The 15714-nt window shown below is 45.3% G+C and overlaps 1 protein-coding gene across 7 annotated transcripts in view; it reads left to right on the forward strand.

The window, feature by feature from the left end:
• ALPK2 (alpha kinase 2) overlaps positions 1-15714 on the forward strand; it is a 145354-nt gene that overhangs the window by 14989 nt on the left and 114651 nt on the right. For 5 of the 7 annotated variants that reach the window (XR_010582821.2, XM_074022427.1, XM_045378372.3 and 2 more), the window contains exons 2-3: positions 1825-1952; positions 6207-6324. Coding sequence is in view for 3 of the 7 variants with exons in the window: in XM_045378372.3 (XP_045234307.2) it covers positions 1829-1952; positions 6207-6324 (242 nt within the window). In the remaining 4 variants the exon portion in view is untranslated. The remainder of the gene's footprint in view (positions 1-1824; positions 1953-6206; positions 6325-15714) is intronic. The other 2 variants (XM_045378376.3, XM_045378374.3) reach the window with 1 other exon arrangement.

Genomic DNA, 15714 nt, shown 5'->3' on the forward strand with positions numbered 1-15714 from the left:
TTGGCTCACTGCAACCTCCGCCTCCCAGGTCCCGGTTCAAGCAATTCTCCTGCCTCAGCCTCCGGAGTTGCTGGGATTATAGGAATGAGCCACCATGCCCAGCTAATTTTTGTATTTTTAGTAGAGACAGGGTTTCACCATGTTGGCCAGGATGGTCTTGAACTCCTGACCTTGTGATCCGCCCGCCTTAGCCTCCCAAAGTGCTGGGATTACAGGCGTGAGCCACCACGCCAGGCCGGGTGCCGTCTTTGGTTTAATGCTCTGATGTCACCATCTTAAAATCCTTAATCCTGTTTGCACAAAGAATCCCTCATTTTCATCTTCAGCCGGGCCCTGCAAATTATGTTGCTCATCCTGCTACTGCAGCAAGGGTCCTCAAACATCACTGGCCCTGCACTCCCTCCTTCTCACTCTACTCACTTCTGCTCATCAGGAGGTTTTAGGTGTTGGTGAGACCTTGAACTGTCCTCAGGGAACTTGTCTCTGACAACTTGCCTCTCAGGGTATCTGAGACAATCTGGAAAAGTGGGAAGAAATAGGGAGGAACTATTTCTAAATGGGTAAGAAGCTGCTACCGACACTCATATGGAAAGGGGTGTCCCCTTTGGCAATACAGCTATGGCTGCTTTAATTTGGCCTCTCCTACCCAGAGCTTAGCTCAGGCATCTGTTTTGGGGCACTCAGCATCCCTGGGTTCAGCATTTGCAGTCCCTAGCCGCCCCTTCCCTGTTCAGGCTAACCACACGGTAGTGTGGTTCTTTTCTTTCTCTGAGCTCTGTGGTGTGGGAGAACAGCCATCATTGTGAAGAAGTGGACGCTACTGTGTAGACAGAGCTAAATGCCCTTTCGAAGGGCATTTACAAAGGAGAGGTCTGGTCAAGTGGAGCCAGCTTGTATCTGCCGGTAGCGTGGAAAGGAAAGCGCTCTCTGGATTCAGACCCACCTGCGCCCTCAGGGGTGGCTCCTATCTGTGCAAGCTGTGCCCTGCAAAGCTGCAGTGGTGTCTTACACTGTCAGGCTGTCAACCTGCACAGCCCTGAAGGACAGCCACAAGGCGGCTGCCACTTGAGCTGTGTGATCTTGAGCAAGTTGTTGAACCTCTCTGAGTCTCAGGTTCTGCATCTGTAAAATGTAGGAGACATTAGTAACTATCCTTTAAGTAGCTTCAAAGAGATTAAGTGAAATAATATATCTGGTGGCTAAGCAAGTGTTTAGTGCCTGCCTTCCCCTGGGGCACCCACCTGGTGCTCAGAAGGAGCAGTCATATCCTGATTTCAAAATATCTCCTACCTGGACATCATTTCAACAGAACCAACCTGTTTTTTGGAGGCAAAGAGACGTACACGCTTTTTGGAGCACAGTATGGAAAGACTTTAAGAAGAGAAAGGAAAGAGAATGAGAGGAGGTGGCACTAACCATAGGCTCATGGGATGCTTCCCTCTCTGTTGGAGATCTGGCTGCCCTGGGATCTGCCTAGGACAGTAGGATTCATGGTTCTCAATCAGGGCACCCCAACCCCCCTGCAGTGTCTGCAGACTTTTTGATTGTCACGCATGGAGGGGTGGGGGTGCTATTGTCATCTGGTGGGTAGAGGCCAGGGATGCAGCTAAATGTCCTGCAATGCACAGGGCATCCCCGAAACACAGAAGGATCCAGCCCACCTACCAGCAGCACCACGGCCTGGAAAGGCTGCCCAGACCTTCAGTCTGTCCACCAGCCAGCATACAATGAGCTGCCAGGACGGCACCCTGTGGTTTCTGGAATTCCTAATAAGGCCAGAGAAATCCCGGAACAAATGGTGATGTCGGGGATTTTTTTTTTCAGATTCATGTGGCATGAAAGGATGACAGACTCCGAAGCGCCCCAGAGGCCCCCGCTGTGTTTTTTGTCTACATTGCTTTCCCAGAAGGTTCCTGAGAAGTCAGATGCTGTGCTTCGCTGCATAATATCTGGTAACCATCACTAGACTAGCTAATCATCCTCTAAAATCTCCCTGCATACCAGGTTTCTTGGCTCACAAAGGCATTACTAAAACATCATTTGGGAAAATTACCTTGGAAATGTTTTTTTTTTCTGTGTAATCAATGAAGCAACTCCATCCTCTATGATTTGTTTCTAAAAGATTTCTTTGAGTGACTTCCTGGACACAATTCAGTGATCTTCAATTCACCTTGTGGTTCTGGGTTAGGCAGCTCTCACAATGGTTATTTTTTTTTTCAGATAATCCACTCTTAATTTTCTTCCTTTCTTGGGTATCCTTAACCATAGCTTAAATTCATGGGGCACAGAGGAATGACATGAATAACTTCTTTTCAGTAAATTGATGGAACTCTTCTGTTATTCTTTAATTTTTTTTTTTTTTTTTTTTTTTTTGGAGATGGAGTCTCTGCCACCCAGGCTGGAGTGCAGTGGCATGATCTTCGCTCACTGCCACCCCCGCCTCCTGGGTTCAAGCAATTCTCCCGCCTCAGCGTCCTGAGTAGCTGGGACTACAGGCACCCGCCACCGCAGCTGGCTAATTTTTTTTTTTTTAAATTTTTATTGGTTTTTTTTTGAGACAGAGTCTCGCTCTGTTGCCAGGCTGGAGTGCAATGACACGATCTCGGCTCACTGCAACCTCTGCCTCCTGGTTTCAAGTGATTCTCCTACCTCAGTTTCCCAAGGAGCTGAGATTACAGGTGCCTGCCACTACACCCGGCTAATTTTTGTATTTTAGTAGAGATGGGGTTTCACCATGTTGGTCAGGCTGGTCTCGAACTCCTGACCTCAGGTGATCTGCCCACCTCGGCCTCCCAAAGTGCTGGGATTACATATGTGAGCCACTGCGCCCGGCTCGCCTGGCTAATTTTTATATTTTTAATAGAGATGGGGTTTCACCATGTTGGCCAGGATGGTCTCGATCTCTTGACCTCATGATCTGTCTGCCTTGGCCTCCCAAAGTGCTGGAATTACAGGCGTGAGCCACTGTGCCTGGCCCTAATTGATATCTTAAAACTGGTTAAATTAGTCTCTCCTCTGCACACCTTCTTCAGGGATGCTAAGAAGTGAAAATCTTAAAACGGAGGCAATGGGTGACCAGTGGAGAAAAAGCAGAAAACTGAGATTTCCCCTGAATTGGAGAATAAAGAACTCAGAATTGATCAAGTATGGGTACTCCCAGTGGTCAAAGGATTTATCATTAAAAGAACATAACATAAAACAATTGGGTAGGGAAGTGATATCTTGTACCTCATGGGTGGTTCTCTTTTCTTTTTTGGATTATGTCTCTACCCTTGAAAACATGAAGGTTCCAATGGTGTTTCTTGAGGGCAGACAGAAAACTCTTCTCCCCATTTTTGTTTGTTTGTTTGTTTGTTTGTTTGTTTTTTGAGACAGGGTCTCTCTTGCTCTGTTGCCCAGGCTGGAGTGCAGTGGCACAATCTCAGCTGACTGCAACCTCCGCCTCCCAGGTTCAAGTGATTCTCGTGCCTCAGCCTCCTGAGTGGCTGGGATTCCAGATGCATACCACCATGCCCAGCTCATTTTTGTATTTTTAGTAGAGATGGGGTTTCGCTATGCTTGCCAGGTTGGTCTCTTATCCTATTTTTCTAAGTCCAGATAGGAGAGGGGTGAGCCTCAGCAACAGCTGCCTTTCGCTAGCAGAAGTCGTCATAAAACCTCAATTTCAGCCTGGAGCTGCAATGTAGAACTGCGCTTGGCCTCTCCAAGCCCAGGCTTCTGTCTCTGTGATGGTCCATCGTCATTCAGACAGACAGAATGGTGCAAGCTGACCTTGAGTCTTCAGAGCAGAGCCTTCGTGTGTTTGGACACGACCTGAACTTGGCTGTGGTCCCCTCGCCCAGATACTTCTGAAATGTTTAGGAGGTGGCTCTCAATATGTGACCCACAGTAGGTTCCAAAAACAAGGGGAGGACTTTCAGGTAAGATTTCCAGCAAGTGGCAGGAGAAAAGAGAACCACCCACAAGATACCAGATACCACTTCCCTATGCAAGTCTCATTTCTGGCTGATTGTTCAGATCTATACTGCACAGGGGAAAAAAACAGTCAGCCATTAGGAAACTGGGGGAAATCAATCAGCCCTCATCAGCCTGAATGAAAAACTGGAATCCAAGAGATCAGAATGAGTTCCCAGGCCCACCTCATGAATATGTTATGTATTTTCTTCAAAACAGCCACATACCCACGAAAAGGAGGAATTGACTGCTTCCTATAAAGGAGTGTGATGAAACAGTGTTAAAGGGGGACACAGGACTGATAAGAACAGGCAGAAATGAATTATGATCAGAAACCCCTTGATGGTTTTTCAGGGAAGCCCATTTTTTGGTGTCTTTTTATAGGCAAATGCCCGTAAGAGGCTCAGCCACGCAGCTGCTGGAGGACTTATCCTTGCATGCAGGTCTATCTGTTCCAAGCCCCAGGGTCACTACTCAGGCATTTACCTGAAGGAGAAGGCAAGGAGGAAAAATCCACAGTTGCCAAAAAAAAAAGCACATTCATGGCATGAGCACAGCGGCAGCCTAGCTGGGAGACTCAGAGAGGGAGGGAGGGAGGGAGGAGGACTCAGCATTTTCAGGTCCTGCTCACGGTGCAGGTGCAGTTCTAACGGACTTTTTCTTCCCTCTGTACTTCTTTTGTCTTTCCTCTTTCTATGGAGTTCCTTTTTCTTTCTTTCTTTTTTTTTTTTTTTTGAGACAGCGTCTCACTCTGTCTCCCAGGCTAGAGTGCAGTGGCACAATCATGATTACAGCTCCCTTCAGCCTCGACCACACAGGCTCAGGTCATCCTCCTGTCTTAGCCTCCTGGGTAGCTGAGACTACAGGTGCACACCACCACACCCAAATAACTTTTGTATTTTTTGTAGAGATGAGGTTTTGCCATGTTGCCCAGACTGGTCTTAAACACCTAGACTCGAGTGATCCACCCATCTGCCTCGGCCTCCCAAAGTGCTGGGATTATAGGCATGAGCCACCGTGCCTGGCCAGAACATGGGGTTCTCATCTTAGTGGTCTCTGCAGTTGCTTGCCAAAAATCATGCAATAAATAAGACAAAAATACAAGAATGTTCCTAAGACAGTTTAAAAATGGTATATTGTTTCCAAATAACAGGCTTTCCTTCCTGCATATATAGCACATTTGCACATATTTTCAGTGACATGAAGACTAATAAGAAAGCTCTTTGGAACACAATGGAAACCTTCCTGCTCTATAACACGAGGGAAAAATCCTAAGGGGTAGATGAAATTCCTGGAGGTTTTACCGGATTAGCCCATTAACATCATGTCCCATTACTGAACACCAGGAAAGGATGAATCTCTTCTAAGGGAGAAAGTGTAGGTCAATTTCTTTGACGATATCAGTAACACATGCATAGCATCAGTCTGGGAAGCCTACATTCCAAACTCTTCACCCTCAGGAAGAAAGCGGTAATTGCAAATCTACTTTGTTCTCCTCTCTTTTGTACCATAACTAACACACTAACTTTCAGCACTATTAAAGTATAATTTTCAAAAAGGTAAAGTGATTCCCATGCAGATAAGAAATACACATTTTAAAGACTTTATTCAACTCATTAATTAGAAAAGAAACTGGAAACTATTAAGGTCTGAGGAGCTAGGTATGTATAGGCAATTCAATAAAGGAATGTTGGGGTAAAACTGGTGGGTTAGGTGTAGCATTGGTTAATGTCCTACATAGCAATAAACGCTAACTTACAGGGTTATGTTTTCTCCTAGATGGAAATTATTTGCATTTCTATTGGATAAAAACCTACAAATTAACATATAACTTCACTTTAAATCAGTAGTTATCACTGAGTGAAACAAAGTATATGACCAAAGACCACGCTTGGATGGGCCTTTGCCTTCATATGACATTGAAAAAAGATACTATTCATATCTTTGCCTTATTTCCAAGTATTGGACAATTTTTCCTAATAGCATGTTGAGATTAGGGGTAGCATTTTTCATTTTGTATCCCACCCATCAGCATAGCACCATCTTAGGTACATAACATGCTCAATTGTGTCTACTGAATAATGTGTTTATTTGTATCAGCAAGAAGAAGCCTTTTCAATTCCTCACCTAACATAATCCATCATCCTCATCCCTGTTGCTTACTGTCCATCCTTGTTCATAGCTTTATGGTTTTTTTTTTTTTCCTAAAAATACCTAAACTAATAAGGATATTTTTCTTTCTTTATCGTCAGGTCAGCCCAAGCCAGAGATAACTTGGTATAAGAATGGTCAAGCCATAGATGAGAGTGGCATTGTTTCCAGCTATGAATTCTTTAAGAATCACTATATTCATGTGTTACATCTCTCTTGGTAAGTGGCTATACCCCTGTGGACTGTTTATTAATATCCCTATATTCTGTCATGTGCTGGTTACTATGAGGTAAGGCCAAAAGATGGCTCATATTTGCTTCTAGAGTCCTAATTTTAGATGCTATTAGCAGGCATCAGCCAAAGCACCCAGCAATGACGATTTCCTGAACTCTGTTCAGTAACTAATTACACTCCCCTAATTTGCTGCCGTCAATGGAGTTAAGCTTTATCTAGAATTTTATTCAAGGTGATCCAGCCACTGCCATCCATTAAATAAGCTTTTCATTTCATCTTGATCTCTCTGGAAAGTAAAGAAAGTGTGATAGGATGTCAGTATTGTTGTCCAACCTTCCATGGGTAGGAAGGAAGGAGAAGTGGCTGACAGTGATCCCACAGCACCTTGGTGGTGGAGTTCAGGCTGGAAGCCATACCCCCTGGCTTTGTTTTAGGAAGTAGTATGGTCCAATACAGTGATTTCAAATTCTTTTTTGTTCCTCCAAGAGCTCTTGTTTGGATAAAACCAGGAAACTCAATAGGTAAGGGAGAGAAAATGAGAACTGCTCAGGGTGAGGCTAGGTAGGGAGTCTGTGCTTTTGATCCTCAATGCTACTAAATTGGTCACAGTGCCCTTATGGGGGCTGTGAGGAGCCTGAGAGTTCTTGAAAGCATGGTATGAAAATGAGTGGTAGGCATGGAAGTGTGCTGATAGCCTTGAGTCTGAGATTTAAAAAAAGACTTGTTGAGTTCCAGCTCTGCCATTTTCTTGCTGTATAACCTTGGCCAGTTGCTTAACCTCTCTGAAACTCAATTTCATCATCTGTAAAGCAAAAGGATGACAGAGAGAGTTAAAGAATGTAATGCTTGTAGAAGTTTCATTATAGAGGAGTTGTTCATAAGCATGAAGGCTTTCTTATCTCCCATCTATTACTTTGTTTAAAGTAACAGGCTGAGCGTGGTGGTGGCTCATGCCTGCAATCTCAGCACTTTGGGAGGGTGAGGCAGGAGGATTGCTCGAGGCCAGGAGTTTGAGACAAGCCTGAGCAACAGAGTGAGACTTCATCTCTACAAAAAAATGGAAAAATTGGCTGGGCATGGTGGCTTATGCCTGTAGTCCCAGTTACTCGAGAGGCCAGAGTGGAGGAATTGCTGGAGCCCGGGAGTTTGTGGCTGCAGTCAGCTATGATTGCACCACTGCACTCCAGCTTGAGTGACAGAGTGAAATCCTGTCACAAAAATAAGTAAATATGTAAATAAACAATAAACATCAGACATTATTTTACCATGGTTGAAATGCTTACCTGACTTACAGCATATCTAGCCTAACATTTAAGATACCCATTACTCATCTATTCTTTAATTCTTTGGATAATATTCTTCAGGCACCTACATATGCCAGGCATTTTGCTTAATGCTAGAGATGGAAGTAAATAAATAACACAAGCATCGCCCACACCCTTACAAAACATCAACTCTGGTATGGACGTTCAGTGGTGAACAAAGAAAGCCATTCTTCCCCTTACCACTCCAGTGTACCTGGGAGGCAGCCAGACTGGCGTTTGCTGGCCCTTGACCATGGCCTGGACTTTCCTACTTCTTCATTCCAACCTTATCAAAGTCTCCCCTTCCTCATCTTTATCCCATTCAGCTTAGACACCACCCGTGAGGTTCACAGGTGAGATTCCAGTTACCCATGGGTCTGTCCAGCCTCAAACATTCTCATCTCCTTTGATCTTGATGAACAGGCCTCTCTTTCGGTGGTTATTCATTGCTCAGGATTGATGACAAGTTCAGTAGACTGTGGGCCTCACAGGGCGCAGGAGCCCTCTCTGATTCACACAAACATCCCCTAGAACCTGGCACAGTGCCTGCAACGTAAATATTTGTTGAAAGATTGATGGAGACATCCATCTATCTATCTACCTATCTATCTATCTATCTATCTATCTATCTGTCTGTCTGTCTGTCTGTCTGTCTGTCTGTCTGTCTATCTATCTATCTATCTATCTATCTATCTATCATCTATCTATCTATCTCCCTTTTTCTATCTATTGTTTTTGTGGTTGGTTTATCTAGATCAATGTTAGCAAACATTTTTCTAAAAGGGGCCAGATAGTATTTTAGCCTTTGCAGGCCAGATGCAAAAATAGGCCACAACTATTTACGTCTGTCATAGATAATATGCTTTTTTTTAAAAAAAGAGCATAGTTGTGTACCAATAAAACTTTATTTACAAAAACAGGTGAGGGAACAGATTTGGCCTGTGGGCTATAGTTTTCCTACCCTGGTAATATCCTTGAGGATCTACACGCTGAACCTCTTTGTATGTTTCCCACCCTTGCTTATTTGCCTCTGAGCATTCAACGCATATTTCCTGATTTTACTCTCACAGTAAACCAAAATATTATACCCACATTTTAGCCAGAAGAGAAGCTTGACACGTGTTCTTTTAAGAACTGAGATTCGCTATTACTGTTTTATGTTCCATATACAGGATGAGGGTATAAAGGGATGGAGGAATAAGAAGCCCATGAGGAAGCCCCAGAGGCAGGTGGGCAAGTCAAAGCAGGAGGTATATAAAGCAGGAGGAGAAACTTGGGAAGGGAACTTGCCCTGTGGAAGGTTCAGGCAGTCACCATTCCCTGCTCTGAGATCCCGCACCATAAAAATTGAGGATTTGACACAACAGAATCCACTCTTTCCAAGCTCCTGGGCTGCCATTTTGAAAAGTAACCCATCTACTAGGAAAAGTATTCAGTCGTAATGCAAGAAATGTTGGTAGAGCCCTATAATAGATGTGGTCACGTTTTGCTGCTTACTAGTAAGTATTCTGGGCACTAATGATCATGGAAAGTTCTGACTTTTTATACCAGTAGTTCTGAATTCTAGCTGCCCGTTAGTATCACCTGGGGAGCCTTTAAAATCCACTGATGCTTGGGCTTCGCTCTTGACCAATTAAATCAGAATCCCAGGTGATTCCAGTGTTTTGCCAAAAATGAGACACGCTGTATGTCCTAAACATTCATCTGCAAAGTAATTTGACTTATACCAGTATGTTAAATGCTGGTGAGGAAAATGAATGGTATTTTGTGCAAATGTCTTTCAAAGATTAAAAGTTAGTTGTTAGTTATAATAATAGTCTCAAAATTTCCTGGTATACGCCGTCAACCACTGGATTAGCTCATAGCCCAAAGAAAAGTACTTTTCTTCACCTACATTTGGTCTTTGGGTCATTAAATCCGAGCTTTTAGATATTTGAAAGCTCCTGTTTCTGTGTTTCCCAAGGGCTTTTTTTGGTTTAACAAATCTCATCTGCAGTTCTGAGTGGAGGCTAAGAGCCCTGCGGTTGTATTTATGAACCTTTTGCTTTTCTCTCTTTCCTCTATCTTCCCTGCATTCTCCTCCTCATGCCGTCCTCACCTCATGAACCTGGGCACTTCAGGCGAGTGAGACGGCGGGGAAGAGATTTATCATTGCTGTTGTAACCTTTACATTACCACGGGTCAAGTGTGCTTGGCAGGGAAGAGAAATGGAAAGCCAAGAAGGCATTTCCAGGGAGAGAAACATCAATAATCACATTATGGTATGCACTGTAGCTTGAAATAGAGTTTTTTTTTTTTTTTTTTTTCCTAAAAGATGTAGGAGTTGAGGGGTGGGGAGGAAAATGCAAATAGATGTTTTCTACCTCATAATGAAAGCAAATTGCAACGATGTGTATACAAATGGGGAATTGTGGTCTCTTATGAACACAATGTAAAGAAAGGCAGCAAAGCAACAGATAAAAATCTGTCCAGGAACCTGCACTTAGATATACCCTCTCCTCAGCAGGGAGGCCTCCTTTGATGGTTGCAATCACACGGCTGTGCTGAGAGCCAGCAGGAGGGAGGTGGAAGGAAGGGGAAGGGGGCGGAGGACACCCGGGAGCAGCAAAGCTCCGCCCCTGCCTGGGTGAAAGGGGGACAAAGCAGCCCCTCTGCTCTGTCATCAACTCTGCCCTAGCATCGGCTGGGCTGGGGACAGGTCTGTAGAGCACCGGGCAGGGACAATGACCAGGAGAATGGCACAGTCACCACAAGCCAATCAGCTCATGGAGTGTATACACAGTTGAATGGTGTCCCCCAAATCCATGTCTGCCTGGAGCCTCAGAATGCGACCTTATTTAGAAACAGGATTTCTGCAGGTATAATCAGTGAAGGAGTTCATATTGGATTAGGTTGTTGGATTGTTACGGAAAAGGGTTCCAGTCCAGACCCCAAGAGAGGGTTCTTGAATCTCACACAGGAAAGAATTTGGGGCAAGTTCATAGAGTAAGTGAGAGCAAGTTTATCAAGAAAGTAAAAGAATGGCAGAGCAGCGGTGTGGCCTACTCGCCTGAGTATACTTATTATTGATTATATGCTACACAAGGAATGGATAATTTATGAGTTTTCTGGGAAAAGGGCAGAGATTTCCTGGTCTCTCCTATTTTTAGATTATATAGGGCAACTTCCAAATGTTGCCATGGCATTGGTAAACTGTCGTGGTGCTGGTGAGAGTGTCTTTTGGCACCTAACACATTATAATTAGCATATGAGCCATGAGGACAACCAGAGGTCACTTTCATTGCCATCTTGGTTTTCGTGGGCTTTGGCTACTTCTTCACTGCATCCTGTTTTATCAGCAGAGTCTTTGTGACCTGTATTTGGTGCCTCCTGTCTCATCCTGTGACTAAGAATGCCTAACCTTCTGGGAATGCAGTCCAGTAGGTCTCAGCCTTAGTTTACCCAGCCCCTATTCAAGCTGGAGTCACTTTGGTTCAAACACCTCTGACAGGGTGGGTCCTAATTCAATGACTGGTATCCTTTTAAAAAGGGAAGACAGAGCCACAGAGACACACAGAGAAAAAATGGCGGTGGGAAGACAGAGACAGAGATCGGGGTGATGCAATGGCAAGCAGAAACATGCCAAAAATTGCCAGCAGCCACCAAAAACTAGGAAGGGGCAAGAGAATAGTCTTCCCTGGAACCTTCAAGGGACCATGGCTTGATGACAACTTGATTTTAGACTTTTTGGACACAAAAACTGTGAAAGAATAAATTTCTGTTGCTTTTTGCCACCCAGTTTGTGGTAGTTAGTTATACAGGCCTAGGAAGCTAAAACCTGGGTTTACCGAGCAGTCTCGTAAAAGGAGGCAGGGCTTTTTGCCTACCTGGACATAAGCACTGGCCAGATTTATCTGAGAATGCAGTGTTGGTTCCAGACACACCAGCTGAGTTCATCCAGACCACCCAGTGGGAGATGTCTAGGGACCAAGGGGCAAAAACATTTTTTTCAACTCTGCCCCAAATTCACAATTGATTATTCAAGGATTTGAAGGGGACATCAATAAGGTTTGGGTCACTTGTGTTTTTCCCCCAGGGGACATTTGCTAATATCCGGAAACATTTGGATTATCTTGACAGGAGGGGGTGGGGTGCTACTGTGTCTGGCAGGAGGAGGCCAAAGCTGCTGCTGAACATTGGACAGTAAGCAGGGCAGCCCCCACAGTCAGAACTCTCCAATCTAAGATGTCTGGAGCACCAAGGCTGAGCAACTTTAGCAAACTACCACAAAACTGGTGGGCTCTTAAAGAGCAGCAGTTTCTTAGTTCTCATGGGTCTGTGGGCTGGGGGCTGGCTCTCTGCTGGTTTTCCCTGGCTTTCTCATGCTCGTTCATGCCACTCAAGTCCATTTAAGGATTGGTTGGGCTGGAAGGTCCAGTGTGGTTTCCTGACAGGACTGGCAGTGGATACTGCTATTGGCTGGGTCGCCTTGCTCTCCTCCACATGGGCTCTCATCCCCCAGGAGGCCGGCACTGGTTTCCTTACAGGACAGTCTCAGGGCAGCATTCCAAGGTCATGGAGCTGCAGGGCCTCCTGCAGAAATGAATTCCACCCAACATCATTTCTCTCACATTCTCTTGGCCAAAGCAAGTGACAGGCCAACCCATATTTAACAGGAAGAAAAATAGACTCTACTTTTGAAGAGTAGAGTAGCAAAGTCACATTGCAACAAGGTGTGCATACTCACATTAGTGGAATTAGTAGCCAGATTTTGTAATCTGCATTTTCTATCTGTGGAACATTTAATTGATTTTTAAAATCATCTATTTGCATGTATCTTTATCCTTCTCAAAAAAACCAGCTATGACTGCCCTTTGCCTATAATTTTTTTTTACCCTTTTTTTTTGAGATGGAGTCTCACACTGTTGCCTAGGCTGGAGTGCAGTGGCAAGATCTGGGCTCACTGCAACCCCCGCCTCCCAGGTTCAAGCAATTTTCCTGCCTCAGCCATCCAAGTAGCTGGGATTACAGGCACATGCCACCACGCCCGGCTAATTTTTGTATTTTTAGTAGAGATGAGGTTTCACCATGTTGGCCAGGCTGGTCTTGAACTCCTGACCTCAGGTGATCTGCCCACCTCAGCCTCCCAAAGTGCTGGGTACAGGCATGAGCCACCACACTTGGCCTATTCTTAACCATTCATTTATCCAACAAATATTAAGGGCACTTAAAATGCTCTAGAATTCAGTGCCAAGTAAGAGGAAGCAAAGTTCTCTATGATCTCACTCACAGTCCAGTGGAGGAAACAGACACTGAAATTTCAGAAACGGATATTGAACCAGAGAGTGGTCACCCAGACACAAGGTTTTAAGCTGCTTTTGTTACACATGTTTCATACTTGCAGCCCCGTTTGGATGGTTTTTCATTTTCTTTTCCACTAGAACTCTAACATGCTATTAACTTGCAGCACCTCACAGAGTAGAATGATTTTAGAAGGCGGACTCTGTGACTTCAGTCATGTGTCAGCATTCTCATTTATTTCAGACCCCAGGAGCCATGGGGTACGGTGTTACCTTCCTCAGGATACTCTGCTTTGAGAGCTCTTTGTAAGTGCTTATCATCTCTGCCCTGGGGAGGGCCATCAGTCTCTTTCTATACATGATCACCCAAGGAAACCTGAACCATTTGCCAGACATCTGAAAAACATGAGTTACTGTTCGTGAATGAGACTAGGCAAGTGAGTATAGGTGAATCACTTAAAGATACCCCCTCTGGGGCCAGACACGGTGACTCATGCCTGTAATCCCAGCACTTTGGGAGGTTGAGACGGGCAGATCTCTTGAGGTCAGGAGTTGAAGACCAGCCTGGGCAACATGGTGAAACCCTGTCTCTACTAAAAATACAAAAATTAGCTGAGCATGGTGGCGTGAGGCTGTAATCACAGCTACTTGGGAGGCTGAGGCATGAGAATCAGAATCACTTGAACCCAGGAGGCGGAGCTTGCAGTGAGCAGAGATCATGCCACTGCACTCCAGCCTGGGCAACAGCGAGACTCCATCTCAAAAAAAAAAAAAAAGATATCCCCATTGCTGGAAGAAACACCTCAGAAACACCTCAGAACACACAACCTGCTGATAGAATTGTCACCATCAACTTCACTTACAAAGAACAGACAATTCTTTCCACTATTGACAGCCAGGGTTCAAAGAGCTGGGTTTAAATCCCAGATCTGTAAGCTGTATCATCCTGGGCAAATTATTTAACTTTTCTATGTCTCAGTTTTCTCATCTGTAAAATGGGGATAATAATAACACCTGCCTAATAGGATTGTTGTGGGGGATTAAACCAACACATGCAAGGAATTTCGAATACTCAATAAATAATAGCTATTTCAGGTGCTTTAAACATGCTCCCCACCCCAAACTATAATTTTGGAACTGATTAAAATAGGAGAGTTGGGAGGTAAGAAAAGCAGCATTTTTCCCCTCTGCTATTTCTCTTTTGGAGGGTAAAAAAAAAGTAGTTAATGTGATTGTTCAAGGAATCATCAGGTAGAAATAAAGATGACTGACTCTTGCTATGTCTTGGCTAAGATGGAAAATGCATTTCATCCAAGGTTGGAAAGTGTTTTGTGAACTTCATGTTCCTGTGAGCTTAAGTAGGTCTAACAAGTCTTAAGGATGACTGGTAGAACTTTCCGATACCTGGAAGGCATCTGTGTTCCCGACACCGGGCTGAGGCGGTTTCCCGTGGCGTTCTCCCTGAATGAATTCAGCAGGCACGCATCAGGGCCATGACTCAGACCACGCCTGGGGCCCTGCTTGAATGAGTTCCGAGGGTCTGATGAGGAACTCCCAGTTAGTGCCCGGGTGACAGGTCCCTTCTGAGAATCCACTGCTTGTCATCACATTCTGGTGGTGACTTTAGTAGGTAAGTGTCTCAGAAGAGTGAATGGTTATAGGCCATGTTCTGGGACACTCACTCACCTTTTCCTGGGGATGAGACCTGGGTGGCTGCTCCCACCATGGTGCGGACTCCTCTGGGCAAATCATGACTAAGGTGGCAGGTGATAGGTTGATCCAAGAGCCCCTCCCAAGACTTTGGGACAGTCAGGGAAAGGTGCACCAATCACTAGAAGTTGGACACATTCTGAAAGTCTGTGAAACTGTCACTCCATTGACACCTTCTGAGAACTGAGCAGGCCAGGCATGTTAGGGAAGTTCTTGGAGTCAGCCCTACCTTGTAATCACAGAATTAGAGGCAGACACGTCTGGAAAGAGTGAAAAGATGGGGTGCCTCACTCATGTAGAAATCATGATGTGTTAGTGCTAGGGAACAGCTGACCAACTCCAAGGTAATGCTCATAAAGAAATTACCTGACAAGGGGAAATGGCTAGTTATGGGCAAAGCTGAAATTAATCAGGCCCTGTGAGTCCTGGGAAGGGCTTTGCCCCCACTCTGTAGGGAGAGGGCAGGACTGAGAAAGGGATTCAGTTTGGCAGTGTAAGTCTCAGCCCAGCCTATTTCTCCTCCTCATGCACTCAGCTGAGGGCCTCTCATGATAGACCCAAGGTCTCCCTGCCTCTGCCAGGTCCTGCCTGGGAGCCTCTCCTGCCCCTGCCGCCTAAGTTCTCCATGAACCAGTGTTTGACTTGGACCTCACGCCCCTCCCTGTCTGCCTCCAGGCTCCATCACCTGGAATTCCTGCTTTGTCTTCTCCCAAGCACATGCTCCCATTCATTTTTTTCTGAATCCCACAATGCTGGGCCAGTCTCAGTACATTCCAGGAGATACCAGGCTACACCTCAGCAGAGTCCCCCTCACATGGGAGGGGAGCTGCCGCTCTGGATCCTCCAGGATTCCCTTCAGGCCACGCCCCACACTTAGGCCCCCAGGTGAACCTGAGAATGGGTGAGAATGGGCGTGGCCCGTGAGAGGGGTTAAGCCCCGGGATGGTCCCTCAGACCCTGCCTGTCATAGTCAGCTTGAGCTACCCTACCAAAATACCATAGTGTGGGTGGCCTAAAAAACAGAAATTTTCTTTCTCACCGTCCTGGAGGCTGGAAGTCCAAGATCGAGGTGCCAGCATGGT

The sequence above is a fragment of the Macaca fascicularis genome, chromosome 18 (genome assembly GCF_037993035.2).
Source record: "Macaca fascicularis isolate 582-1 chromosome 18, T2T-MFA8v1.1".
Taxonomy (NCBI): Eukaryota; Metazoa; Chordata; class Mammalia; order Primates; family Cercopithecidae; genus Macaca; species Macaca fascicularis.